Raw genomic sequence first — 24,791 nt, 5'->3', positions numbered from 1 at the left:
GGCCGCGGGCGGCTGAGGCGGCGCTGCGAGGGGAGGGGCCGGTGAGCGCGGAGCTCATCGATCGGACGGCCCTCTCGGCGCTCGGCTCCCTCGGCAGCTCCAGCCCCAGCCCTCCCCGTCCCCCGCCATTTCACACCGGGACGGAAAGGGACGCGGAGCGGGCGGCCAGGGAGACGCCGGCGTGCTCCCGCGGCCCGCGCAGCGCCGGGCAGGTACCGGTACCCGAACCCCCGGGACGCGCTCCCCTCCCACCCCCTCCTTCCCTCGCTTCCATCCCCCACGCTGAGGCGGGGCGGGAGAAGCGGCTCCCCGTGGCCGCCCCCCCTCACCCTCGGTGCCGCTTACGGCGGGGAGCGGTCGGACGGCGGCCCTAGAGCGGCTCGCCCTGCCTTCCCCGCCGCGCCCCGTCCCCGCGGTACGGCGGGACAGGTGGCCAACGCCCTCCGGGAGCCCGGCACCTGGTGCTGAGTCAATCCCGCTCCTCGCACCGCTCCCCTTTTCCTCCCCTCCTCGCCCCTTATCCCACCCGCGAGGCCGGCTCACAAACTTAAGCGGCCCGGCCGGCTCCGCGCTTGGGGGAGCCGGGGCGGGGAGGGCGGCGGCCGGGCCGCGGAGGTGCCGAGCCCGTGCTGAGCCCGTGCTAGCGCCCTCGCAGCGCTGCGGAGCCGGGGCTGGGCGGGCGGAGGGGGAAGAAGGGAGAGCTGAGAGCTGAGAGCCGCGGCCTCGTCCCGCCGAGCCTCTGCGGGCAGCCGTGCCCTGGAACTTGGGAAGAAAGCGGTGCGGAACGAGAGCCCTGCTCAGTGTGTTCCAGCCCTCTCTGCGCTTCTGTGCGATTCTGTCCGAGGAATCTCTTCCCTTCGTGGCTTTTTGTCCTCTCTTTCCGGGAGGGAACCGCTTTCCGGTAGTAGTAAAGGAACGCGATGGTGAATGAAGCAGCACCGACTGCATCCTCGCTGCTCTCTGACCCCCAGCCCTTTCTGCCTAACGCTGCTTTCTTTGCCTTCAGGTCTGCTGAAAAATGACAGAGTATAAGCTTGTTGTCGTTGGAGCTGGTGGTGTGGGCAAGAGCGCCTTGACAATACAGCTCATTCAGAACCACTTTGTGGATGAGTATGACCCTACCATAGAGGTAAACGCCTTCATCTTAGCTTCGTGTGGTGGGAGGTTAGCAGTGCTGTTTGCTGTTGGATGTTACTGCAAAAACACTACAAAACGAGGCTATATTAAATCCAAAGTGAGCAATAGCATCACACTGGCATTAGCAAACTGCTCTACTTCTTGAGCTGGCTGCGGAGCAACAGCTGCAGTGAGAAATGAGCAGTTCTGTGAAGTGGAAATGTGGTGTGTGTTAATTGCTGTGTTGTGTTGGACACTTTGAACGTGAGTTTATAGGATCTTGGTAAGAAAGAACTACTTGCCATTTCTATTAGAAAAAAGGGTGCCAAAACTCGCTGTAGCTCCGCGTCAGCCTCTTAATATCAAAATGGAAAGTCACACGTAAGGAGAGATTTTACTTCTGAAACGCGTGTGTCAGGCTTTCTCAGCTCTTATCACCAGGATCTGTGTCACATGGTGAGGAATGTGTTCTGGGATTTTATGCTGAATGAGGCAAAACATTTGGAACTCGATATTATATCTTCTTTTTCCCAAGCAGTTGTGTGTTTCTGTGTGTCTAGAAAGAGATGTAAGATAGCTGCTACAGTGTAATTCTTTGCAGTACATGGCACAGCCCTTCAGAATCTGAAAATCTGTTTAAACTTAAACACTTCTGTTATTTTAAAGACTTTTAATGAGTAGGCAGGTCTGGCCTTGTAAATATAAGAAAAATCCTGGTGTTGTCTGAAATCTCCTGTGGGTAGTTTTGATTTAATAACCTCAGACCATATAAAAGGAGAAATGACATTATAATTTACCCAAGATTTTTATGTTCCCAGCACTGGAACTCTGTAGTTATGACTTCATTTATATGTTTACGCAATGAGGTGCTTCCAAGCTCACTTGAAGGGATCGCAGGGGCATAAATCTGGGCTTAATGTGGTGACTCAGAAATGGCTCTGGAGTCATTCTCAGGTAGATATGAGTGAAAGGAGCCTTTGCCCAAAGATGGTAGAAGGCTGTTTTACTTCAGTGGAGTGCAGGCCTGAGTTGGTGTTCTCCAAAGAGGGATGCATCGGTCTGTGTTTGGGATTACCTTAATGCTCCTGTGTGCCTTGTCTGTCTGATCCTTGCCGAAGGTTTTGTGGACGTATAGGAAGAATAGGAAGGTAGCTTTTTCAATCATTAAGATTTCAAATCTGAAAACAAAACAACTGTTCTTAAAAAACCAAGAAACACAACACACAACTCATTGAGAGGAACAGGAAGAATGGGATTTGAGTTTTTGTTGCAGAAGGGACTAGCAGGGTTGCTGGTAAATGCTTGTACTACTTGCTCATCATCCACGTTTCTTGGGTTAGAGGTATATTTACATATTGCAGAAAGTGCTGTTGAGGTTCTACATTAGAAGCTGCCTGTATAAATAGCTTAGGAACGCAAGTACTTAAATGTCAGTATCCCTAAATCACTTGAGGGATTTTTGCTAATCAGCAAGGTGAGTATTTAGAGGAATGCTAAAGGCATTTTAATGATAATAAAACACACAGTTCTTGAGACACTGAATTCTAGAATGGCGGCTTATAGTCAGTAATGGAGAGGGCAGGTTGTCTGTAAGGCTGTGGCGTGGTCTGCAGTCAACCAGTATGGTTTTCTGGGAGAAACGTGTAGCTGAGTGGATTTTACCTGTATCAACAACTTGTTGAATGTAACACTATTAGTCTACTTGTGCTCAGCCAAGAACTTGTTGGGAGTTACAGTTGCTATTTTTGCCTTGTGAATCCTGAGACCTTGCGGGTGGGTGTTCTATCTTTCTACCCGCCTGGTAGATCACCTTGTGTGCTCATGGTGTTACAAAATAATCGTGGTTGAGTTTATAGGGAATACATACTTCATTTGCTGTGGGGCAGTCTGTCATTTGGGTAGGCAGATGGGTTCCAGCTAGTGGGCTTGTAGTTGGGTTTAAACGCTTCACTTCTTGCTATGGCACAATCCCCTCAGTATGATTCGTGTGTGTGGTTCTAGCATGGGGCTGTTGAAAGAACAGTAGCTGTAGAGGCTCACTTTCCATGCAATAGGAGGAAATAAGGCTACAGTTGTTGTGACCAGTAAATAAGTGGTTCAGTAGTGTCACAACTATTATTTTTCACTGACTACTGTTTCTTCTATTGCCACATGTTTGGTTGTTGCCAAAACATACCTACTCCAAAATGATGTGTTTTGGAGTAGGCAGAGAAAAGAGCTGAGTGCTTGTTGCATACCATGGATTCCACACCTACCTGGTTGTTCACTTGTTTTAAATCTTTCATGATGACCACTGTGAAACCCATCTCTTCTCTAATTCTTACACTGCTCAGTCAGTGTGGGAGAGGAAAAATAACCTGGTTATTTAACTACAGATGCATTTTCTAACGTTTGCATTCGCACTTTTTTTCAGTGGAATAGAACTAGTGAGTGAACAAATGACTTACCTGCTTGGGAAGCTTCATGTCTCACTATCCAGTCAAAAAAATATGCGTTTACTTTTTAATTTGTATCTGAATTTATAACAGTTGATGACAGGGAAAGAATTAAAATGACTGTGTGCTTGAGTAGTTCCTGTTATTAACAAATACGTTTGTTGTGTTTATCACAACTTCATATCTTACTTGAAATGGATGTCAAAACACGTTTATAGCCAAGCAATTTTAAGTGGGTGTTGTTTTTTTGCCCTAAGTGTGTCCACTCACCCTTCGAGATCTGGCTTCATGCACAGAGCGGTTGGACTGGTGCCCTCTACTGGTCGACATTCGTTAAGTCTCTATTTGCAATATCTTCTGTGATCACTTCGAAATCATTTCTTTTTACAGTGCCAGCCTATATGTGCTAACATCTAGGTCATGTTTTCAGTGTCTTGGAGAAGGAGCAGCCCTCCTTGTTGGCCGTCAAAGGGTTTTTCAATTGGATTAGCAAAATCCCTCGAATGATTTAGGAATACTGATATTTAAGTCTGTGTTTTTTCCATGACCTGTGAACCCGTGGAACTTCCACCAATATATAGTAGTAGCTTCACAGTAACTATGATATTATTTAATCATTGGTAGAATGGATTCCAAAAACAGTAGTTACTCTCCTAGGTGGGTTTTTTTTTTAGTCAGTGGATTTTTTTTTCAGATAAACTCAATTTGTGACAGGAAGCTGAGCTACCATCTTCTGTTATTGGTACTTGTTGTGAACAAATGGGATTATTGCTCCTTTAGAATAATTTGTGTGGTTTATATTTTTTATGGCTTGAAAGGTCAATAACAGTAGGCTGTGTGATTAATTACATTAAAACTCTTTGATGTAGGTAGTGTCTGCATACTCAGAAGTGACAAGCTCATATTTGGAGTCATGTGGAGTGTAGAATTTAATTTCTAGTTTGCATTTTGTTTTATGTATTAGTCCTATATTAGGTGCTTTTCCATTGCCTTGTCTTCCAATGTGCAGTGAAGCTGCTGGATTTCAAAAACATCATGAGAAGCGTTTTTTTGTTGTTAAAAGGGAGTCTGCCTGTGTTGGGTTCTGCTATTCTGTTTTGAAGCAGAGGACCACTAAGATGAGCAGAGGGCTGGAGCACCTCTTCTGTGAAGTAAAGCTGAGGGAACTGGGATTGTTTAGCTTGGCGAAGGCTCTGGGGAGACCTCATAGTGGCCTTCCAGTACTTGAAGGGAGCACAGGAGAGGGTACAACTGTTTACAAGGGTGAACGGTGATAGGACAAGGGTGAATGGTTTTAAACTGAGGTTTAGGTTAGATATGATGTGGAAGTTTTTCACACAGAGGGTGGTGATGCGCTGGAACAGGTTGCCCAAGGAGGCTGTGGATGCCCCATCCCTGGAGGCATTCAAGGCCAGGCTGGATGTGGCTCTGGGCAGCCTGGTCTGGTGGTTGGTGACCCTGCACATGGCAGGGGGGTGGAAACTGGGTGATCATTGTGGTCTTTTTCAACCCAGGCCATTCTATGATGATTCTATGACAGGTATTGTAGCAGCATAGCTAACCTAACCTGGAGGTTTTTGGTTCACCCTGCACTATTTTTTTTTCCTGAACTTGGTAAATTTGTACAGTATGGTAACGTTTGAATGTTAGCTGCAGTCTGTGTGGGTGGGTATTCACTGTGGAGCTGGCTGGGGGTCTCAGCAACCTGAGCTGTTAACGTGGTGGTTCAGTTTTCTTACAGTGCCAAATGGGATTTTTTTTTAGGTGTGACTTTTTGTAGGGGAGAGGGTGGGAAAAAAACAACAACTGAAACAGCCAAATATTTATCCTCTCAGTAACTTGGTAGGAAAACACAAACTTGAGTTTTCTCTCCCACATCCTTAAGTCTTTTCCACCTCAGATCCTCTATTCTACTTTTCTTTCAGAGTTGAGCAAAACAACCGTCTCAAGGCATTCCTTGCTCGTCTACCTGTGCTGTGCTTTGTGCTCATGCAGCTTTGCTGCTGCTGGTGCGGCATACTAAAACTAGCACTTCTTGCAGGAAGAATTTAAAGATGATTTTCTTTGATGAAAATTACTGAAAGCTTTTGTTTAGAGCTCAGCTGTGGGGAGCTGCTATCTGCCTGAAGTGATGAAGCATGCAGAAGTTTGTAGTTTTAAGGTAGCAGTTAAATTGTAAGAAGAAAATGAAACGGGTTTTTTCTGACCATTGCAATGGCAGAAGTTCTGTTAATACAGTGCTGACCTGTGACACAGTTGGTAGGATGTACAAGATCTCCAGTTGAGTCGGAGTGACTTGGGATAAAGATGGGCAGGCTTTTTTCCGTCTCGTTTAAGCACTGAGATGCAACATTAACCTTATTTTAAACTACATTGGAATTTGTGTATTTCTCTCAACTTCTGTATCTCTATCCACTTAAACACTCAGTTTGTACTTCTGTGACATAAATACTTCCAGAATCACACTGGAGCTGAACTTGTATCTTAAGGGTGAGAAATCAGTATCGTTTTACCTGATATTGTTGAATTACCATCATCCAGGCTTGAGATAAATGAGAGCCCGGCACTTGTTTACTTGAACATCCTGATTCTATACAGCTGTCTCCTGCTTGATTTTAGGATTGGCAACAAGAAAGAACAAACTTCAGTGTTAAAAAACAAACCAAACCACCAAATTAATAAAGTGCACAGTACATAGTGCTTAAAATCGATGCAAAAGAAGGAAGGTCGTTCAGAATTCATCTTGAAACTGGCTAGAATTGCAGTTTCAGCTCCTCTCACAGTAGCTTAGTTTTGTTTTTTGGAGGGTATTAAAAAGATCCTGCTTATATAACAAGAACACAAGCAATATTATGTTAATCTCTAGCTGAAGGATCTGGAAGGTTATGCCGTGATTTCCTCTTGATACCTTTTATTTGCTATGAGTATTGTTTACTGAGAATAATTTGTGGTACTCAGTGACATTTTTAAAGTTTATTGACATGGACTTATCATAATAGAGAGTGCTTATAGAAAATAGAGGTTTGGATGAAAAAATAACGCTCACGTGCTCCTGTTATTGCTATAATTATGTGCTTACAGAGGCCTAGCACTGAAAGGCATCACTTTTAGCTGCCTGGGACTCTGTACAGACTTCAGCTACTTGAATCAGTGACCTGAAAACTTTTGAGTTGATGGTGTTGAAATAATTTGTTCCAACATCTCTCGGAACCTATCAGGGCTTTTGTGTGACTCTGTGCTTTGTGTTGCTGTGTCTCGTATGAAAAACTTGAACTTCAAATGTATTGACTGTTTTGGTAATTTAATAACAAACGTTATATGCGGCCGTTTAGGGATACAAAACAGCTTTTTCTGCCTCAAACTCTGAAGGCTTCTTATGCCTTACTTCTTTTTCAGAGGTGTAGATTTTTGACGTAGTTGTTCTGCTTTGAACTCTCTCTATTATTTTGCACATTGCTGTGGCATGATGGTTTTATTAACATCCATAGAATGAAGGTCACATTGCACTTAGTTTTCTTTTGTTGTAAATGGAGTAAGCTTATAGTTAAATCGTTTAAAATCAGGATTAGAGCTTTCTTCAATTCTCATATGAACAAAGGGAGAGGCTTTTGATCTGGATCCAATTTGTACTTTGTGTCCCTTTGTACAAGATGAGAAATAAGAGTGCAGTGTGTATGTGCACACGTGCATACGCGTGCAGTACTGCTTGCTGAAGATGCAGGATGCAGATCAGAACAAGTCCTTCCAGTGGTATTTCCATTTCTGGGTTAATATCTAAACATAAATATGGACTACCAATGTTCTTACGCTGTCATTTGCCTATCTGTAAAATTGGATTATCAGTGTTTTCAGTTATGATCAACTTCCAGTAAACAACTTTAATATCTTTAGAGCTATCTATGCTTATAAACTTTGTTTATATTTAACCGCGTTGTTTTTTCTCTCTCTTTTCTTTAGGATTCCTACAGAAAGCAAGTAGTAATTGATGGGGAAACCTGTCTCTTGGATATTCTTGATACAGCAGGTCAAGAAGAATATAGCGCAATGAGGGACCAATATATGAGAACAGGAGAAGGCTTTCTGTGTGTATTTGCTATAAACAATACAAAATCTTTTGAAGATATTCACCATTATAGGTGTGTATGCTGAAAGATAAATGACTAACTCTTGTATTAGCTGCGTGGGTTGCTTGCTTTTACACTGGATAATGAATTGACCTCTCATGAAATAGCACTTAAAGGGAAATTTGCAAATTAGCGATGCTGCAATTTACTTGTCCATTTGGAAGTCTGTAATTTTCGGTAATTGAAAATCTGTTGTTTCATTCTGGAGCGGAGCAGGCAACGTATTTAAAAGCTCTTCTGTTATGGATGAGCGTGACTGCCTTAGTTGGTATTATTTATATAGTAAGAAATTATCTGAAGGTAAATGCTGCTTATCCCATAAATAAAATTGAGGGTTATAGATGGGAAACTTACACAGTTTAAATTTCACAGACGATATGTTGTTAGCCTTTCTTCTCTGGGGGAAGAGGAGGAAAATACCCATGCAAGGGTATTTGGATACATAAGTGGGTACTTAAATGGTAACGTGTGGGCTCTGATGCCTTAACGAAAAAAATAACAAGGATACCCATATGAAATTTCACATCCAGGACGATGGCTGATTGAGTTTGTTAACAATTGAAACTCATCCTTGCTTGATGTCAGCTACACTAAAATGGAAATAGAAGCAGTCTCTTCTTTTATTAGCAGTACCAGGCCAGTTATAGCTTCATATTCCATTGAATTCTGCTTGGGAGTTGTGTTAGAAGACAAATCCCACCGAAGATCACTGATTTTTTAGCAGCATAAGTTTAAGGTTGGTCCCAAATGTATAAGTTAAGCTATTCCAAGTTAGGTATTGTAAGGGTGGCTAATATAAAGATGTTAACCAAGATGGTGGTAAATAGTCAAAGGTTATTAGCAAAGGAAAACTCACCAATGTCGATGCCTTGACCAGAAAGCTGAGGCAGTCTCAACTGGGGAGCAATCTCCAAGAGATGCTGCCTCAGTGGTGGTCAGCCCTTAAATGAGGTCTCAGAGGAGGTGGAGTTGAAGTCCACCCCTTCCGGGAGCACAGCTACATTACTCTCACCTGTGCTCCCACAGCTGACCCAACACTTGCCTCAGCTGATTAATCAGAGGTTCAAGCTGTGATTTCCCATACAGGTATTTAACATGCTGTTGAGTTTATGTTGCTGTACAGCATAGGTGTGACTTGCTGTAAGTAGTAACCACAAACTCAACATTTACTTTTAAACAGAAGTTGCCCATTTAGTAACAAATTGAAGTTGCTGTTCTTCACTTAAGGTGAGATGGCACGACAGTTTGAGGTAATCAGAGTGAGGGCTGTAGCTGTCTAGATTGCATAGCTTGCAGTTCAGTTCATTTGGTAGTGCAGTTGTTGATTTGAGTAGCTAAGCTGGTAGTTTGGAGTTCTCAAGTAGAGATGACAAATTTAAATTATCTATTGCTCTCAGTAAAACACCCTACATCTCTCTTCATTGCCTAACCAGATTGTTAGAAAGGAGTTTCCTCTGTCTGTAGAGGAGGAAGGAAACGATAAGGTGTTGACATAAGGCAAAAAGGAGTGTGAAGTTCGCATTTAAAGTTTAATAAAGAAGCATTTGTAGACTTGCACAGGAAGGCCTTCTGTGTTTTAGCTTTGTACAATGAGTTGAACACAGGAGTTCCTCCTGTGCATTCACATACCTACAGGTGACTTTGAAGACTGAAACTGAATATTTCTAAATAACTAACTGAGAACATTGACAATAAGAGAAGAAGAAATAAATGATTGTTATTTGAGGTTCTTTGAGTACATCTAAATGGTATTGTGAAAACATTTTCTAGCTAGTCATTGAAAAGACACTGTACCAGATTTCTCTTGTCAGAGAACCAGGCCAGCGGTTTTTGGAGTTTTAAATCCCTTTATCTAGGTTCAGAGTTTATAATGCTGACCTAACCTGAAAAACACAGCACAGGCAGAGGGCTTTTGACTGTTTTATCTCAGCAAATGAACTGGGTATTGTAAGCCTAAAGTATGGGAGATCAGTAGTAAGATTTGTACTGGAGCTGACATTAACTGTTGTTCCTGGGGAGAGTTATTGTGTAGTGACATGAGAAGCTGTGGCAGTTTGGCTTCCTGAGCACTGCTGATAGAAACACTTGGTGCACCATGCCAGCCTTTTCAGAATAAAGTAATAAACTTGGTGGTGACAGGACTTGATCAATGTATTTATTTTTTAGTAGCTTCTTGTAGTGAATGTGCATTGAGTTAACATAAGGAATGATGCTGAAATGCCATAATTTCATTTGTTTTAGTGTTTCATAATCTACTGTATAAACTAGCAATATCTGTTAAATAAAATCTTTTTTTTTTTTTTTCTTTAGGGAACAAATAAAAAGAGTTAAAGACTCTGAAGACGTCCCAATGGTGCTAGTAGGAAACAAATGTGATTTGCCTTCCAGAACAGTAGATACAAAACAAGCTCAGGATTTAGCAAGAAGTTACGGAATTCCTTTTATTGAAACATCAGCAAAGACAAGACAGGTAAAGCTCACGACTTCCCAAATCAAAATGTAGAGCTCTCAGCTCAGTTTTCATCAAGTTAATCACTCTGAGCATTACCGATCTCTTGGTTACACCAATGGATGTGTTTCTTCAGAGCAGAAATTCACGTGGTGTCTTTTCTTTCTGTCAGCTGACTACTGATAATTGTTTATTAATTTGTGATTTGCTTCTGTTGCGCAAACTGAACGAATGAGAGCTGGGCTGCTGGTACTCTCCACTGTCAGTTGCAGAATTCTTATTATGCTAGGCTTTATTACTGTAAAAAGTACCCCATTTAGAGGTGAAATGTTTGGTTTTTCTCGTCTGCAAGAGGATTATGCAGACAATGCTTTATTTATTCTAAGCCTTTCCCTTAATAACAAAAGAAAGAGTCTTTTCAGGTGTTGATTTAACATTAGTGGAACATGTTTCATAAACCTTTCTATAGGTAAGTGATTGACTGTAAGTCTTTTTTGAAGCTGCAGATGGTGTGGAGATTAGGTATTAAGAGGAAATTATTTACTATTCTTGGCTCAGAGGGTGTTGAGATGCTGGGGCACGGGCTGCCCAGGGAAGATGTGGATGCCCCATCCCTGTAAGTGTTCAGGGCCAGGCTGAATGGGGCTCTGGGCAGCCTGAGCTGTTGGGTGCGGTCCTGCCCATGGCAGGGAGTGGAGATAAGTGGACTTTAAGGTCCATAAGTTATTCCATGATTTCTACGGGGTGAATTGATTTCATCAAGTCAAGCCTTGTAAACCTTTAGGGCACGTATTTGTTTACTGTGTTCTACTGCTGTAGGTGGAAGAGACAGTGTTGTGTTAGGGCTCTTTCAGGGTTTCCATAACTCTTCTGTGGGACAGTGGTGGTGGTATATCTGTACTCAAGAGAAGAGAAGCTATGGAATATAAATGAAACTGGTTCTGTACTTAAGAAACTATCCTATAATAATAATAGGTTTGTGTTGGGGTTTGATAGTCCCTGTTCTGCCACAAAAACATACTCAGCAGGTTTGAGAGGTCAAATAACTTGTATTCTCTGCCTCTTCAGAAGTATTGCATGTGAGCTGCGAATTGGTACATAGGTATAGCAGAAAAAGGCAAATAAGGGCAGAGTGCTGTGATTTGAGTAACATTGTGCATCTGCTGAATAGATGGAGCTGCATCACTTGACAGAACTTCTTCATAAATTATCTTTAGATTAAAAAGAATGACTATTTTATTAGTGTAAATACACTGCACCCACCCAAGTTTCTGACAAGTTGAGACCTGGACTGATTACTGAAACTTTGCTGAGGATTCAGTGGAATTCTAACTTCAGGCAGTAAGGAAGAGCCTGTAAACCCTTGTCGGGTAGAGTGAGGGAAACAGAGCTACAGAACTTCAATTGCTGGTGATCAATGAGGCACAAGAGAGAGTGTGGCATATAAATGGTCTGAGTAATTACGGTGGTTAGAAGGTCCTGCATTTGTGGCTGTTACTGAGATGTTAAGATAAAAAGGAAGAACTCTAAAATTGCATTTGAGGTTTGAAATACAAATTCTGTACTAGCGTCTAGATGTTACTTTGTTCAGCCTGCTGTGCAGTAGTCAGCCGTTGTTTAGGAAATACTCTTAAGTTCTCTAATGAAAGCGGATTGATGAAAATGATGTAATGTTCAAAGGAGGCCCCAGTCTTCAGGTTACTCCTCCAAGCCTACCTAGTCTACCTAGTGAAAAATGTCAGTTACAAATTGCCACTCCTGTTCAATTTTCTGGTGTTCAGTTATGCAAAGCAGTATCAGCTTTATTTCTCTGTAACCCAGTGATGACTCTAAAGGTTCTGCTGGAGCCTTATACTTTCCAGTGGACAATGGATGACTCGTGTATGAACTGTTACAACTCATTTCTTGGTGTTTTCTTTAATCTGACTTCACATTTCTAGAGGTGTCAACTGAAATATTATAGAAGGAAGCTGGCCTTTGGTTTTTCAAAGCTGATCTTTACACCCTCTGCAGATGAGTAGAAAAACCCAAAAAGCCTTAGATTTTATGGTGGAGGTACCTACTGGTCTCTTTTGGAAGGTAACATTCCCAGAAGCTGAACCATTAGATATGTTTATTTTACAGTGTAGTATTAACACTGGGCAATTAGGAGGTTTATTAAAAGAGTAAAGTGGAATGGAATTGAAAGAAGAACCTGATCTTTAAGTACAGCAAACTCAAATATTTGTATATGTGTGTATTGTGACTTTTAAGTCGCATTAACTGATATAAAATATTTGTATGCACATATACCTTTTTCCAAAGTAACGCTCTGAAGTGGGGATGTGGAGGAGTCAAACCATTTAATGAGCTGGATGCGACCCATAGAATATATTTCTAGTAGGCAGAATTCAGTCCTTGGTGTAAAAAAGCAAGTATAAATAATATGTATATATGTGTATGGAGAGAGAAAGAGTGAGATGTGTCTATACATCTGATCCTTTCTGTGGCTATATGAAGAACTTGTGCCATGGGCATGTGTCACTGATGGCCTAATAACTTTGACAGTCTATAGAGGGCTGAAGATTATTCAGCAGCAGGAACCTTCCTACTCTTCCATTTGTGCAGCTGCTGGCGCTCATGCCCTGCTGGAGTGCTCCCCACTGCCCGCTTGCTTTTGCCATTCCCTCTGTGCACCAGCTTTGGTGGAGACCAACAAGAAGCAAAAGGGCTTCAGAGTGAGGGAGGTGACACTGCAGAGGAGTTACCTGTCTATTCTGTTTTGATTGCTGAGATGCATCTTCTAAAAGACAGCGCAGTGTGCCCAGGCCAACCTTGTATCTCTTCAAACTAATCCCTGTTTTGTTTAAGATTTTATACAAGTGATAGATGGGGCCAGAAGTAGGAAAGGGAATAATGCTGAAATGAAAGTGTTTTAAAAGTGAATGTATGTATTTGTTTCGATTTCATTCTGACTGGTGACAAAGATACAAACCTAACCTTACTGCATAGAAGTCAGTTGTTACCCAAACCCTTGTGTGGTGTGTTTTTCATACAAATTATCGAGTTGAGCAGTGAAGTATTAACTTAGTGGATCCTGCCACTTGGGTGTGATGGTTGTGGTTAATGGGGTGTTCTTTCTTTCCTCTTTAGCTGGAGCACTGTCTAAAGAGAATATAATGTAACTTCTATAAGTAGCACTGTCGCTATTTATCATATGTAAACCAGCGTCTGTACTGGTAGTTCTATAGCGCGTGTTGCATCAGTTATCCCTTCACAGTCCTTATGCAGAAGAGCATGAATTGTCAGGGTTTATTTTTATAGCTGTTCTTACTTCTCTCTGTCTGACACGACCTTTACTTTTAAGTTCTTTCCTGTGCATATAGCATGTAGTCCTCAGTGAAGGAAGTGAGAGAGGAGGGGCAGAGTTACCCTGACAAAGGGCTGGCTCTGGTGTTTGTTACTGTGCCGTTTACCTGAGTTATACAACCTTCAGTTGACTGTTTGGCTACCTTCTAAGTCATAGGTGTGTTGAAAGCATTACCATTGAGATCATGGGTTCTTCACGTTGCTCAAAGTCTAAACTCTGCCAAAGGATATTTTTTTGCTTGTTTCTGTTGGCTGGTTAATTATATTTTACACTTGTAAACCAGGCTTATTTAAGGAAGTAATATTGAAAGCTCTTAAAGGAAATTGGTATTAAAATTACTTACAAGTCCTGGCTCTCTAAAAATGTCACCTTGCGCTAATGAAATTAGCAAATGTGTTTCTTCGTATGCATTTGTTTTCAGAATGATTTCCCTCAGCACCATTCATAAGGTTCTTGATAGTGGCAGTAGTAGCAATTTCTTTTTCACTCTGTCTCTCTGCCTCTCTCTGCATTGCTAAAGCAAATTATGGCTCCTGTTGGTGGCGGGGAAGTGGCAATAAACTTAGAGTGAAGAACTGTCACCTAATTATTCGTGTGAAAGCTCCATAATCAAATTATTCATTTCCACTGCGAAACAGTAGATTTGCAAAGCGTTGATTCTCGTGCTTTGGCACGTAGCAGCTGATCAATATCGAGTCTTTCCTCCTCAGGAATAAGTTTCCACACCTTCTAGGAAAACATGAAAGTATGAGCTTTACTTGAGTCTGGATGTTTGTAATAGCACCTTTATGTTTTTCAAGACCTGGAACCCAAGACTTGTCAGCTTGTCAGTACTACATGCTTACTAGGCACGTTTTGTGTAACAGGTATCATTTAGTCTTTCAATTCAGATGGCTGCAGTTCAGAAGAACTCACAAATAAGCAATGGGTCTTAAATGAGGTTAGCCCACGTGTGGTTCATGCAAAGCGACCCGCTGACTGTAACAGTGAACGTTAGCTATCTTCGTTATTAGGTGCACAATAAAAAGATGAGCAGGAGAGCACCTGAAGGAAAACCTGCCATATAGAATCTCAGGTTTTGTCTGAGTAAAGTTCTGGGATTTAAATTAATCTGTTTTCTCGACGTTCAGTCTCTCCCACTTTTATTTCCACATAATGAGCTTGTGTTAAATTAACAACAGTGTTGATCTGAGTGAAGAGGCAAGTGGTGAGATCAATTGAGAAGAGATCTGCATCCCCTTTAAAAGCTGTAGCTAAATATTACCACCAACTCAAAAATGGTGCTCTACTTTTCTACTTGCTGAAATGCACCAATCCTCATTATTTTTTCTTTAAATGCTTATCGTATCCTTATCTCTAAGCCATGTGCAGTCATAGCTGTGGAGAAGTAGGGTGAGAGCCTTCTCTGTTGGCCCTGGTCCGCTTGAGCAGCTGTCCGTAGCCAGAGGAAGACATGAGCAGCAGCAGGTCACAGTCTGCATGGATGTAGTGCTCCAAGGGGCCTGACTCTGGCCTTGAGAGAAGAGCTCAGGTGTGCCTTATATGTGGATGTGAACCAAGCTTTTACACATCATCAAGAATGAACTTGTTGCTTTGTCAGCATGGAGGAATAACTTGTCTTATTACAGTATTTACGTTGGAAAGTTATTCTGAGATACCTTTGAAGTGCTTCTTAGAAAGCGCTTTGCCATGACTCAGAAACCCATTCTGCTAAACCTGTTAGCATAATCCTTGCTTCCTTGCTTTCTTAAAAAAAAAAAAAAAAGCTTTAAAAACAATGTTGTCTGGCATTTTTGTATTCTTAAGGGAATTTATTTCTTTATAATCTCCTATGAACTTTTTTCTATATTTTAGTAGCTTGCTGCACAGATTTTTCAAAGCAAACACTTGTTTAAAGAACAGAAGATAAACAAGCTTAGTTTTCTTTGCCAGCCCAAACAGTGACAGGCTCTGGCTTTGGCTAAGAAGTGCAAATAGTGGGCTAGCTGTATGCAGGTGCCCCATAGTAACCAGTCTCATGGGGCTTTTTGTCTGCAAAATACAGTCATACCCACAAAAATATGTGAAAGCGTTCAGAAATTGAAGCTCCATTTTCAGCGCTGGAAGGAATGGAAGAAAATTCTCCATATGTTCTGATGGACGGGATCTTTGGTTATCATCTCAGGACTCAATATGAACGCAGGCTTTCTGTGGGCCATCTGGATATCCACAGGGTTCTCTCAAGTAAAGCTCATAATTTTGGTGTTTTATTCCCTGCCTTGGTGTTCCCATATGGCAGGATTGTCAACAAAGCGGTTTTTAAGGAGTTGTGTTTTACAATGCAGAGAGTGGAAGATGCTTTTTATACATTGGTGCGAGAGATTCGACAGTACAGAGTGAAAAAAATCAGCAAAGAAGAAAAGACTCCAGGGTGCATGAAAATTAAAAAATGCCTTGTAATGTAACAGGGTAAGTTGTGTAATGCAATAGGGTAAGTTGCACAAGTCATTTGCCAAGTAACGCTGATCAACAATACTTTGCTAATCAGACGTTTTATGATTCACCGATTACATAATTTAAAGTATAATATCAATCAGATTTCAGTATGGCAGCCCTGAATAACACACATAGCGAACGCCTATAGATTTACTCTGTTTTTCCTAGGTTAAAAGAATACCTTTACTGCATATCACATTCTCCATCTTTATAAACAGAGCTTTTGCTTTGTGCCTCGGGAATTTGGAGGAAAATGTTTTAACATGGCTTTACTGCAGATACTACAGAAGCTGTAGGTTCTGTACATCTTCAGGCTGATGAGCCAAGGGGAGAGGATCATAAAACTTACAGTCCTTCCGAGATGCGGAAGGAGGTTCCTTGATTATCCTTTTTTTGGAGCCTTTATAAAGGGGAGAAAAGCAGTGGTGAAGTACAACTGGAAAGAGCAGTTGCAGGATTCTCACCATCATTTTTTATACACTGCACTGCAAGGAAAAGAAGGGAGGGGAGGGAAGAATGGGCAACGTGTGACAAGTGCTAGTCTAAATCATTTCCATTGATGTTGGGTAAACCATCACAATAGCTCCTTGAGTTAATTCTTTGGCTCTTACTGTAAGAGTGTCGTCTGTCATTCTTCTAATGGACTGTTCAAGCAGGAGGATGATGTGGACTTTTCTATTGCTTAAAAGCTCATTGAAAAGCAGTTTTTTCACGCTGTAGAACAGCTTGCAGAAAGTGAGAGGAATTTGACTTCGGTCTTAAGAAGGCTGTTGTAATTGATGAAGATTTCCTTTAATAAGGAGTGGAGGAGAGAATCTTCCATAAGTTTTCACTAGATGTGCTCAGGCTTATTGCATTCTTAGCTTTTTAGTCAGGAATGGCTGCTTTGAGCTGCATCATTAGATGTCTTCTAACAACAACAACAACAATATGCTTTGTGATACTACTTGTATCAAAGCTTCGTTCTCAGGAAACTGGAAACTCTAGTCTTGAAGCTACCCAAGTTTTGCATCCAAATGCCAATAAAATTAGTGCCAACAAACCTTCCCCTCCCCAACCCCCCTTTTTTTTTTTTTTTTGTAGTTATTTTTAAATATTTTAAAAGCAACTAAAAGCAACTTTTGATGAGAGTAATATGAATTAAAATTGCTTAAGCATCCTTAATGTAGCATTCTCAAAGCCAGCTTTTCCTTTTCTTGCTGTCTGCTAGTGTAGCCACAACATGAAGTGTCTTTTATTTCCATGCCAGGGTTTTTAAGTGCTACTACTAAGTCCTTGCCCTACACCTTGTTAATTGATTGACCTTGTTCTCTGAGCCCCTCTTCCTAGTGGAAAGTTTATTCCTTTTTACTTATTTACAATAACTTACAGGACTACTTCTGATAATGGGGAGTGATGGAAGCACGTATCTGTAAACCTCAACCTAATATTTCTTTTGTATATTAGGACTTGAATGCTGTTTGCTTTTTCTTTCTGTGGACTTTCCTGGGAGGAGTATAGGAAAAGTATAGGATTTTTTTCAGTGAAGAAATCTTTTCATATGCTAAGATGCTTTTTTCTTTATTTTTCCCTCTTTAACAGCCAGGGAGCATATAGGTAGGTCGTTGTGCCTCTTATTTATTTCTATGGCAACTGTAACAGATACAACTAACACAGTTACACTATTTGAGCACATTTTCAGCTACAAAATGCTCTATTTCAACACAGTCACCACTATTAGCAATGCTTTTTCACTTGAAATGAACAAGAGCTGCATGACTAAAAATCTGTGCTAGCAAAGGTGCCTCCACTGTCACCACTGCTGAACAGCACCTCACTGTGCTCTCGCATCTGCTGTTTGGTCTCTGTAAACATTCAGTAAGTGCTGAGGAATGTCAGTAGGTGCCATTTTTCAACACAGACAAATTCAGTGACATACTCTTTGTATGTGCTTCCACATCAGACACCGTTCTGTCTGACTGCCCCCTGCTGCCATCTGTCCCACAGCAACAAAATGGAATGGAGTGCTGGTGGGAAGGTTCAACCTCTGCTGCCATACCACCATCTGCCTGAAGTTATGGGCCAACATAGTAAAGTAGGAGGCATTACTTGCAGAGCAGCCCTTGTACTTCCTTTCCACCTACTTCCATCTTTCTTTCTACTTCAAAGAGAACTGAGCTTTTACTTTTTTTCCCCCTTCAAGGCAGATCTTTTCTGTCAGCAGTCAATATATTTTTTTCTCTCTTTTTTGTTGCATGCCTTACTTAAAAAACAGTCTCTGATAGAAGGCTGTAGTGCTTGCAGTTTCTGCTCAGTAAAGGAAATGCTTCTCTTCATATTCAAATGAATTCTACATAAATGCCTTCAAGGTACTGATAGTCATTGCAGGAACTCCATGTTTGGGATGTTAAGCTGGATAAAGCATACTCCAGAATTGTTGCACTACAGCTGTAGCACAGTAGTGTTGATAGCGGCATGAGAAATCCAGTGTTTAAAACATTCTGCCTTGTATTACTGTCCACTTAGTAAGACTAAATGTGTTCTGTTTCAGCCTGCTGTATATTAGATGAGCCAAGGCAAGCAGTACCTGATAACGTATCTGAGGCTCGCTCATGGTAACACATATTGCAGTGCTGCACGGTGTTCATCTTCCTTTCTTGCCTATGGTGTTATCAGATTTGTTCAGAGTATTTTGGTACCTCTTGGAATATCCAGTTTATGAAAGCTCATTAACTTACCAGTTCTTAATTAAACCTAATTTCATGATTTTTCTGTAGCACTATAGGGGTGCGCACGTGATTTCTTTTTTCTCAGGACTATGTGTATGTCAAATATATTTTAGAAGGCTATTTGGGGCTGTAGTCCTTAGGAATCTGAATTCCTTGAGGGCATAGGGTGATAGATTTAGGCTACTTGCCAAGTCTCTTTCATGTCTGTAACCACATAACCAGACATCCAGACTTCTGTACAGCCACTAGATATGAGGATCATACTGCTCCAAAGGGGAGTTGCAGCCAGGATTGGGCTGTACCTGCAGGAACCCTGATTTTTTTTCCTATTCCCTTTGCTTAGAGTTGCCCTCTGGATAAAACAAATGCCAGGAGCAAGTTCTGTCCTATGTGCAGCAAGCTGCTCTCAGCCTCTGCCTTCCAGAGCAGTGTGCTGTAGCTCTGGGCGTGCTCTGTGAATTTTGAGTTTCGAATCCTGAGCTTGGATTTCAGGCGCTCATTTGATACAATCTCATGCTTTCCGGAAAGTTTGTATGCAATGACTCCAGTGTTCGAGGGAGGAAGGTCAGCTGCGTGTAGTCCCTGACACTGAAAGAGGTAACTGGCAAAGTTGACCACCCTCGATCTTGTAGTACTAATACCTTGTGTACCTGTGGAGTATCCGCTACTTGCATTCTGATTGCATTTGTAAGGTTTAATTCACAGACTGAAAAGTGAAGGGCCTCAGTTTTTCTTCAGTCTCCACTTCTAACACACAAATATTCTAAACGTTTTCTATGTTATATTTACCATTTACCTTTAAAATGAATTCTGACAGAAACAAAGCTAGTAAATACCTAGTTAACAACTCTGCAAATAGAAATACAAGGACAAAAGCGAGTCATTCCCAACTATTTTGCAACATGTGCTGTGTCTGAGATTATCACCTTAGAAGGTGGAAGATTTCAGCCTTAAGCTTGAAGTCACATGCTTAAAGGGCATCAGTTTTACTTAAAATGCAGATCAAATACCTCATATAAGAACTAGTTTGAGGAGAGAAGCTTGCTCATTTGAAGACTTGAATTGCAGTCTCTGTTAAGTGCATCTTGCTTGAAGATGCTGCTGAAAGCCAACAACTATCCGTGTAATGGATGTTGTTCTGACACAATAATGATGAGCCTGAAGTGCTGAAGGGTAGTTTTGTAACAAAATGTGAGCAGTCTTGTAAAATAATATTGTGCAAAGGTCTTTCTTACACCATTCTTATGTTGTAAGAATGAAACTCTGTTCATGTAACAAACTCTGTTGGTGAGGTGCTGGCACAGGCTGCCTAGAGAGGCTGTGGATGCCCCGTCCCTGGAGGTGTTCAAGGCCAGGTTGGATGGGGCCCTGGGCAGCCTGGTCTAGTATTAAATGTGGAGGTTGGTGGCCCTGTGCGTGGTGGGGAGGATGGAGCTTCCTGAGCCTTTAGGTACCTTCCAACCCAAGCCCTTCTATGACTGGTCCTTAATACTTCCCTCCTGATTAACTGGGATAAGAACTGCAAAACATACACTGTAATCTGTCACTATTCGTAGATCATTTCCCTGCAGTTATTGCATGTAAATAGGTCATTACAAAGTATAGTCTGTAACATTGCACTTGATTGTGACCCACATCAGTCATACGGGTGTCTGGTCAAAAGTAATAAATGATGTCAGTTATAATTACCTCCCCCAAAAGTAGGGAGACTATTCCATGTAAAGTAACATTAGCTTTTGTGTCTGTAGCATAACTGCTGGAGCTGCGGAGATTTTAAGGGACTATACATGATATATTATAGACTACAGACAGTGTGTTCCATGTGTCATTGCATAAGTTGAATGGAATGATTTATCACATGTTAACTGATCATTGCAACACGATTGATCTGAATGATTTGTTTATGTAGAGTTTTAAAGAAACCTGTGGTGTGATTATTGTGTTAGCATGCCTGACAACGGACCTGAATAAGTAGATGAGTCATATCTGTCTCTTTGGTACCGATTTCCTGCTGTCCTGTTTGTATTTTAAAGCTATGTCTAGATTTAAGCGTAAGCAAAGCTAACAATTGCCTCAGAGCTTTACTCTGAAATCCAGCGGTAGTACTATATACATCCTTATAACCTAAACGTGGCTCATTCAGGTGGCTGATCCTCAGCCTGCAGCCAGGAGGAACTGCTCACACAATGGCCACCTAGAGCTGCTCTCCTACAGGGCTGTGCACAGCGATGCCATCAGATGTGTATTTCTCATGCAGCAGGAGACAGCTGCAGTCCCCCCACCATCTCAGTGTTCTCCAACATGCCCATTCCCAAAGTCCAGGAATGCTCAAGAGGGTGTGTTGGTGTCCTGGCAACTCCTACAACCCACAGCCTGCTCTTGGGGTGTTGTAGAGGCCTCAGTGAGGAGAGCGTGGTGTCAGCTCTCCTGACACGGCCTCCTGATACGGAGCAGGCTGCTGATTGAAAACACTTCACCTGGTCAGCTCAGGTGAAATGAGGCTGTATATAAGCAGGCAGCCGAGTCTGTTAAAGCCATTGTAACATGTGCATCTGTGTGTCTTTTTAGGGTGTTGATGATGCCTTCTATACATTAGTTCGAGAAATCAGAAAACACAAAGAGAAGATGAGCAAAGATGGTAAAAAGAAGAAAAAGAAGACAAAGTGTATAATTATGTAAATACAATGTATCCTTATTCTTAAGACGTACTGAAGTAATTTTTGTACATTACACTAAATTATTAGCATTTGTTTTTAGCATTACTTTACTTTCTGCTTCATGATCCTGTTAGCTTTACCTGAACGCTTGTTTTTAATGACAGTGGAAACTTCATTCCTCTTAAAGTGCCAGTATTCTTTGAGTGTTGGTTCTTGAACTAGCAATGCCTGTGAAGAGAAAGAAAAACAAAGGAGAAACAAAAACCCCACACAAAAACCCGAGAGCTGTCTTAGGACTCTTTGGTGCATGCACAGTCGCTAACTTCCTATTTTGCTTATTGATGGTGAACTTTTGTTCCGTGTGTACACAAAAGACTGAAACGATGCTCCACACGTTCTGACATCCCCCTGAATTTTTCCTATTCTTTTATTGTCTAAATCTGGTTGGGAAAACAGACCCGTTAGCGAAGAATATTTTATTTTCAGAGTTCCTTTTCCTTTAGACTGACTGCAATATAGAGAGACCAGAAGCCTTTATAGTCTTCCTGTAGTTTTCGCTCCTAGGCATCTAGTCTTGTAGCATTTCAGATCAACTTTATTGAATGTAAAGAGAAAACTTTCACACACAGAAAAAAGTTTCACTGCAATTTGTCTCAGTCACTCCTTAAATACTCTATTTTTTCTATTAAAAAGAAAAATTATATTAAAAAAAAAAAAAAAGACACTAATGCACATCTGGCAATGGAAAAAGTCAAAGTTGTGATTAGATCGATTTCCTGCTGTTAATGCATTGCTTTAAAACTTTCACTTAACTTTGTCTGTCTGAAGATGCCCAGGTGAAATCTGAGCTCTCCTGAGCCCCCAGTGGTAAATGTTCAGGTAGCTTTGTTCAGTAGGACAGGATTTCACCCTTAGCGTCTCCGGGATATACTAGAAAGCCTTAATAGATAAGCTGATTCAAATTCTTAGGTTACTTCATCCATGGATCCACAAGTTATCCTGAGGATTAGGTCTGGCTGAATCCTAAATTATACATCAAATTAATACCATTTGCTTTGTGTGTTTGTTTGTTTGTTTTATTCCCCCTCAAGGGTGGCCTGAAATGTTTCCATGCGCCCATTTCATGTAAAAATAGGAGCAGAATTTTAAATTCTAGTAACCTCAAATCAGTGAATGAATGAGCTCAATGAACGTAGCTGCTTCATGCAAGTGATTTGGAAATCCACCGTGCCATGCAAACGGTGTGGAATTTGCACTAATCATCAGCATAGAACATGGTTTCCAGATTCAGTGTTGTTTGTGCCATGTCTGTGAAGTGCTGGTTTTGTTGCACAGATGAACTGGTTAGTGAGTGGCATTCCAGTGTCCAGACCATCATGAAACTAGACTGAGACTTCAGTGTTGTCTTTCTCCGTGATCAAGTCTCTTGTGATTCTTCTTTTTTTCCTTCTTTTTTTTCCCCCTTCTGATCAGAATTAATGCAGAATTTTTTCAGGACCTTTCATTTCTGGTACTGAAGTAGTCTGGCTATTCTGCACCATAGTAAGAGCCAGCATTTCCAGTGCTGCCAGTTCCTGTTGTCTTCCTGCAAAGGTTGCAACACTTAGTTGCCTCCGTCCCATAAGGCGCAGTGGTACCCAATCAGCTGCAGAACAGGATTTGAAAACGTGACTTCCCATGTACCAAAAGTAGAACAGAAGTCGCTAAAGGAGGATAGCATGGGACAGCGGACTGGTAGGTGGTGCAAGTCTGAAACAGGGAATAGCAGCATCGCTCCAACTTAAGCTATAACTAAACCATTACGTGGAAAACGTACACGGTATCATTTGAAATAACATATATACATTTTTAAAGTCCTAAAACATTTTACAGCTTCCTGGGCTAAAATCATTTTGGAGGCGGTTATTTGCACATTGTAGAGGCTCTTGATTATATATGAAGAAGGTAGCAAAGCTGGACAGTTTGGCCTGAGCCAACAACAGCAATCTTAAGGTGACTAAAGGTTGTCTCACTGCATGTAAAGTTAGAGATGGTCTAAAGTTCTCCCGTTAATTTAACTAAAACCTGTTAGGGGAAATAAATGTAGCAGAAATACCTTAATAATCCAGCTCTGCTCTATCAGTAGAGCCGTACTAGGTGTAGCTCCACTATCAAGATGTATCTAAAATAGGTTTTTTCAGTAAGCGTGATCTGTAGCTACCGGTTGAATGAGGTTATTACAGAATTGCCCTGTAACGGCCCGTATTGACTTAAAGGAAAGAAAGAAAAGAAAGAAGAAAAATACTCATCCTTGCCACTGTTGTGCAGTTTTGTCTTAATATTTGTAGAGATTTGGTGAAGCATGTTGGATTGCAGCTTGCACAAGCTGATCTCAATTCCTCTGTCTTTCCCTGTTTGAAATGCTTTCCAAGGACATACCTGGACGCTATCTTTTCTGGCAGTAACTGCTAAATGAACATGTGAATCACTTCCTGCGTTAATACATTACATTGCCATATGTCAGGGAGCAGCACCTTCTTACGGTAGCTTTATGTAACCCTGGTAAACAGCATTATTACTGGTTTTCTCAGAACCGAACACTATTGTGACCGGTCCCATTGCTCTAACATAGGGAAAAAAAGAAGCTACACCGCATAGGATGCCTGCAATAGGTAAATACAGACACAATCTTCTACGTTCTGTGAAGCAATACAATGACCTTCCAAGACCATCCAACTGTACGCCAATCACTTTGCCTGAAGTTTACATAAAGCTACATAGATGGTAAACCTTTCCTAACATTTCTTTCTTCCACTGTCTCGTGTTTTCATGTTGAAAATACTTCTGCTTTTTTTCCTCTTGAGTGCCAACTTCTTACTAGAATGACTTCTTAATGTAATATGTTTACCTGGAATGTATTTTAACTATTTTTGTATAGTGTAAACTGAAACATGCACATTTTGTACATCGTGCTTTATTTGATGTGGAACATATGCGGTGTGATCCAGTTTTTCCATCATTGGTTGCGTGACCTCGGAATGTCGGTAATACCAGATAATACATTGTAAAAAAGAGAAAAAAAAATACAACAAAAACAAGAAACCTCTGTTTGTTTTAATATTTTTCATGTTTTTAGGAGTATGTGCTGTGAGGTGATCTGGAATTTGTCTCTTTTTTGGTTCTTTTTTGGGTTTTTTGTTTTTGTTTTTGGGGGTTTTTTGTTTTTTGGGTTTTTTTTTTTTTGGTCCAACTGTACTGCTCCTATTTATTGTAATGTAATAAAAAATAGTTATTGTGAATTTCTGTCCCTGTTTACTTTTGTCTCCAGGAATTTCAGTGCCTCATCTCTGCAGTGGAGTAGGCCATGCCCCTGTAGTCAGCATTGGTGAGGCCTCACCTCGAGTATTGTGTTCAGCTTTGGGCACCACAGTACAGAAAGGATATTGATGTTCTGGAGCAGGTCCAGAGAAGGGCAGCAAGGCTGGTGAAGGGCTTGGAG

At 41.3% G+C, this 24,791-nt stretch overlaps 1 protein-coding gene across 4 annotated transcripts; it reads left to right on the top strand.

Annotated features, from left to right (window-relative positions):
• Window positions 1-43: 43 nt before the first annotated feature.
• KRAS (KRAS proto-oncogene, GTPase) lies at window positions 44-24,591 on the top strand. Of its 4 annotated transcripts, XM_015869240.2 has the most exons (7): window positions 44-212; window positions 1,007-1,129; window positions 7,509-7,687; window positions 9,986-10,145; window positions 15,798-15,913; window position 17,198; window positions 21,225-24,591. In XM_015869240.2, the coding sequence occupies exons 2-7, from the start codon at window positions 1,019-1,021 to the stop codon at window positions 21,333-21,335; spliced, it is 678 nt and encodes a 225-aa protein (XP_015724726.1). In that variant the 5' UTR covers window positions 44-212; window positions 1,007-1,018; the 3' UTR covers window positions 21,336-24,591. The 4 variants fall into 4 exon arrangements, with proteins under 4 accessions (XP_015724726.1, XP_015724699.1, XP_015724718.1 ...); XM_015869213.2 differs by lacking the exon at window position 17,198 and having other exon boundaries at window positions 47-212; window positions 15,798-15,921; XM_015869222.2 differs by lacking the exons at window positions 44-212; window position 17,198 and adding an exon at window positions 731-901 and having other exon boundaries at window positions 15,798-15,921.
• Window positions 24,592-24,791: the final 200 nt, after the last annotated feature.

Source organism: Coturnix japonica, chromosome 1 (genome assembly GCF_001577835.2).
Source record: "Coturnix japonica isolate 7356 chromosome 1, Coturnix japonica 2.1, whole genome shotgun sequence".
In the NCBI taxonomy this organism is placed as follows: domain Eukaryota; kingdom Metazoa; phylum Chordata; class Aves; order Galliformes; family Phasianidae; genus Coturnix; species Coturnix japonica.
This window is presented reverse-complemented; position numbering and strand designations above follow the sequence as displayed.

Excerpts from the sequence above, each read along its gene's own strand:
- KRAS (XM_015869240.2), top strand. The coding sequence starts at position 1,019 with ATGACAGAGTATAAGCTTGTTGTCGTTGGAGCTGGTGGTGTGGGCAAG. Across the intron at positions 7,688-9,985 it reads GAAGATATTCACCATTATAG|GGAACAAATAAAAAGAGTTA; the intron begins GTGTGTATGCTG and ends TTTTTTCTTTAG. Across the intron at positions 10,146-15,797 it reads CATCAGCAAAGACAAGACAG|AGAGTGGAAGATGCTTTTTA; the intron begins GTAAAGCTCACG and ends TTTACAATGCAG.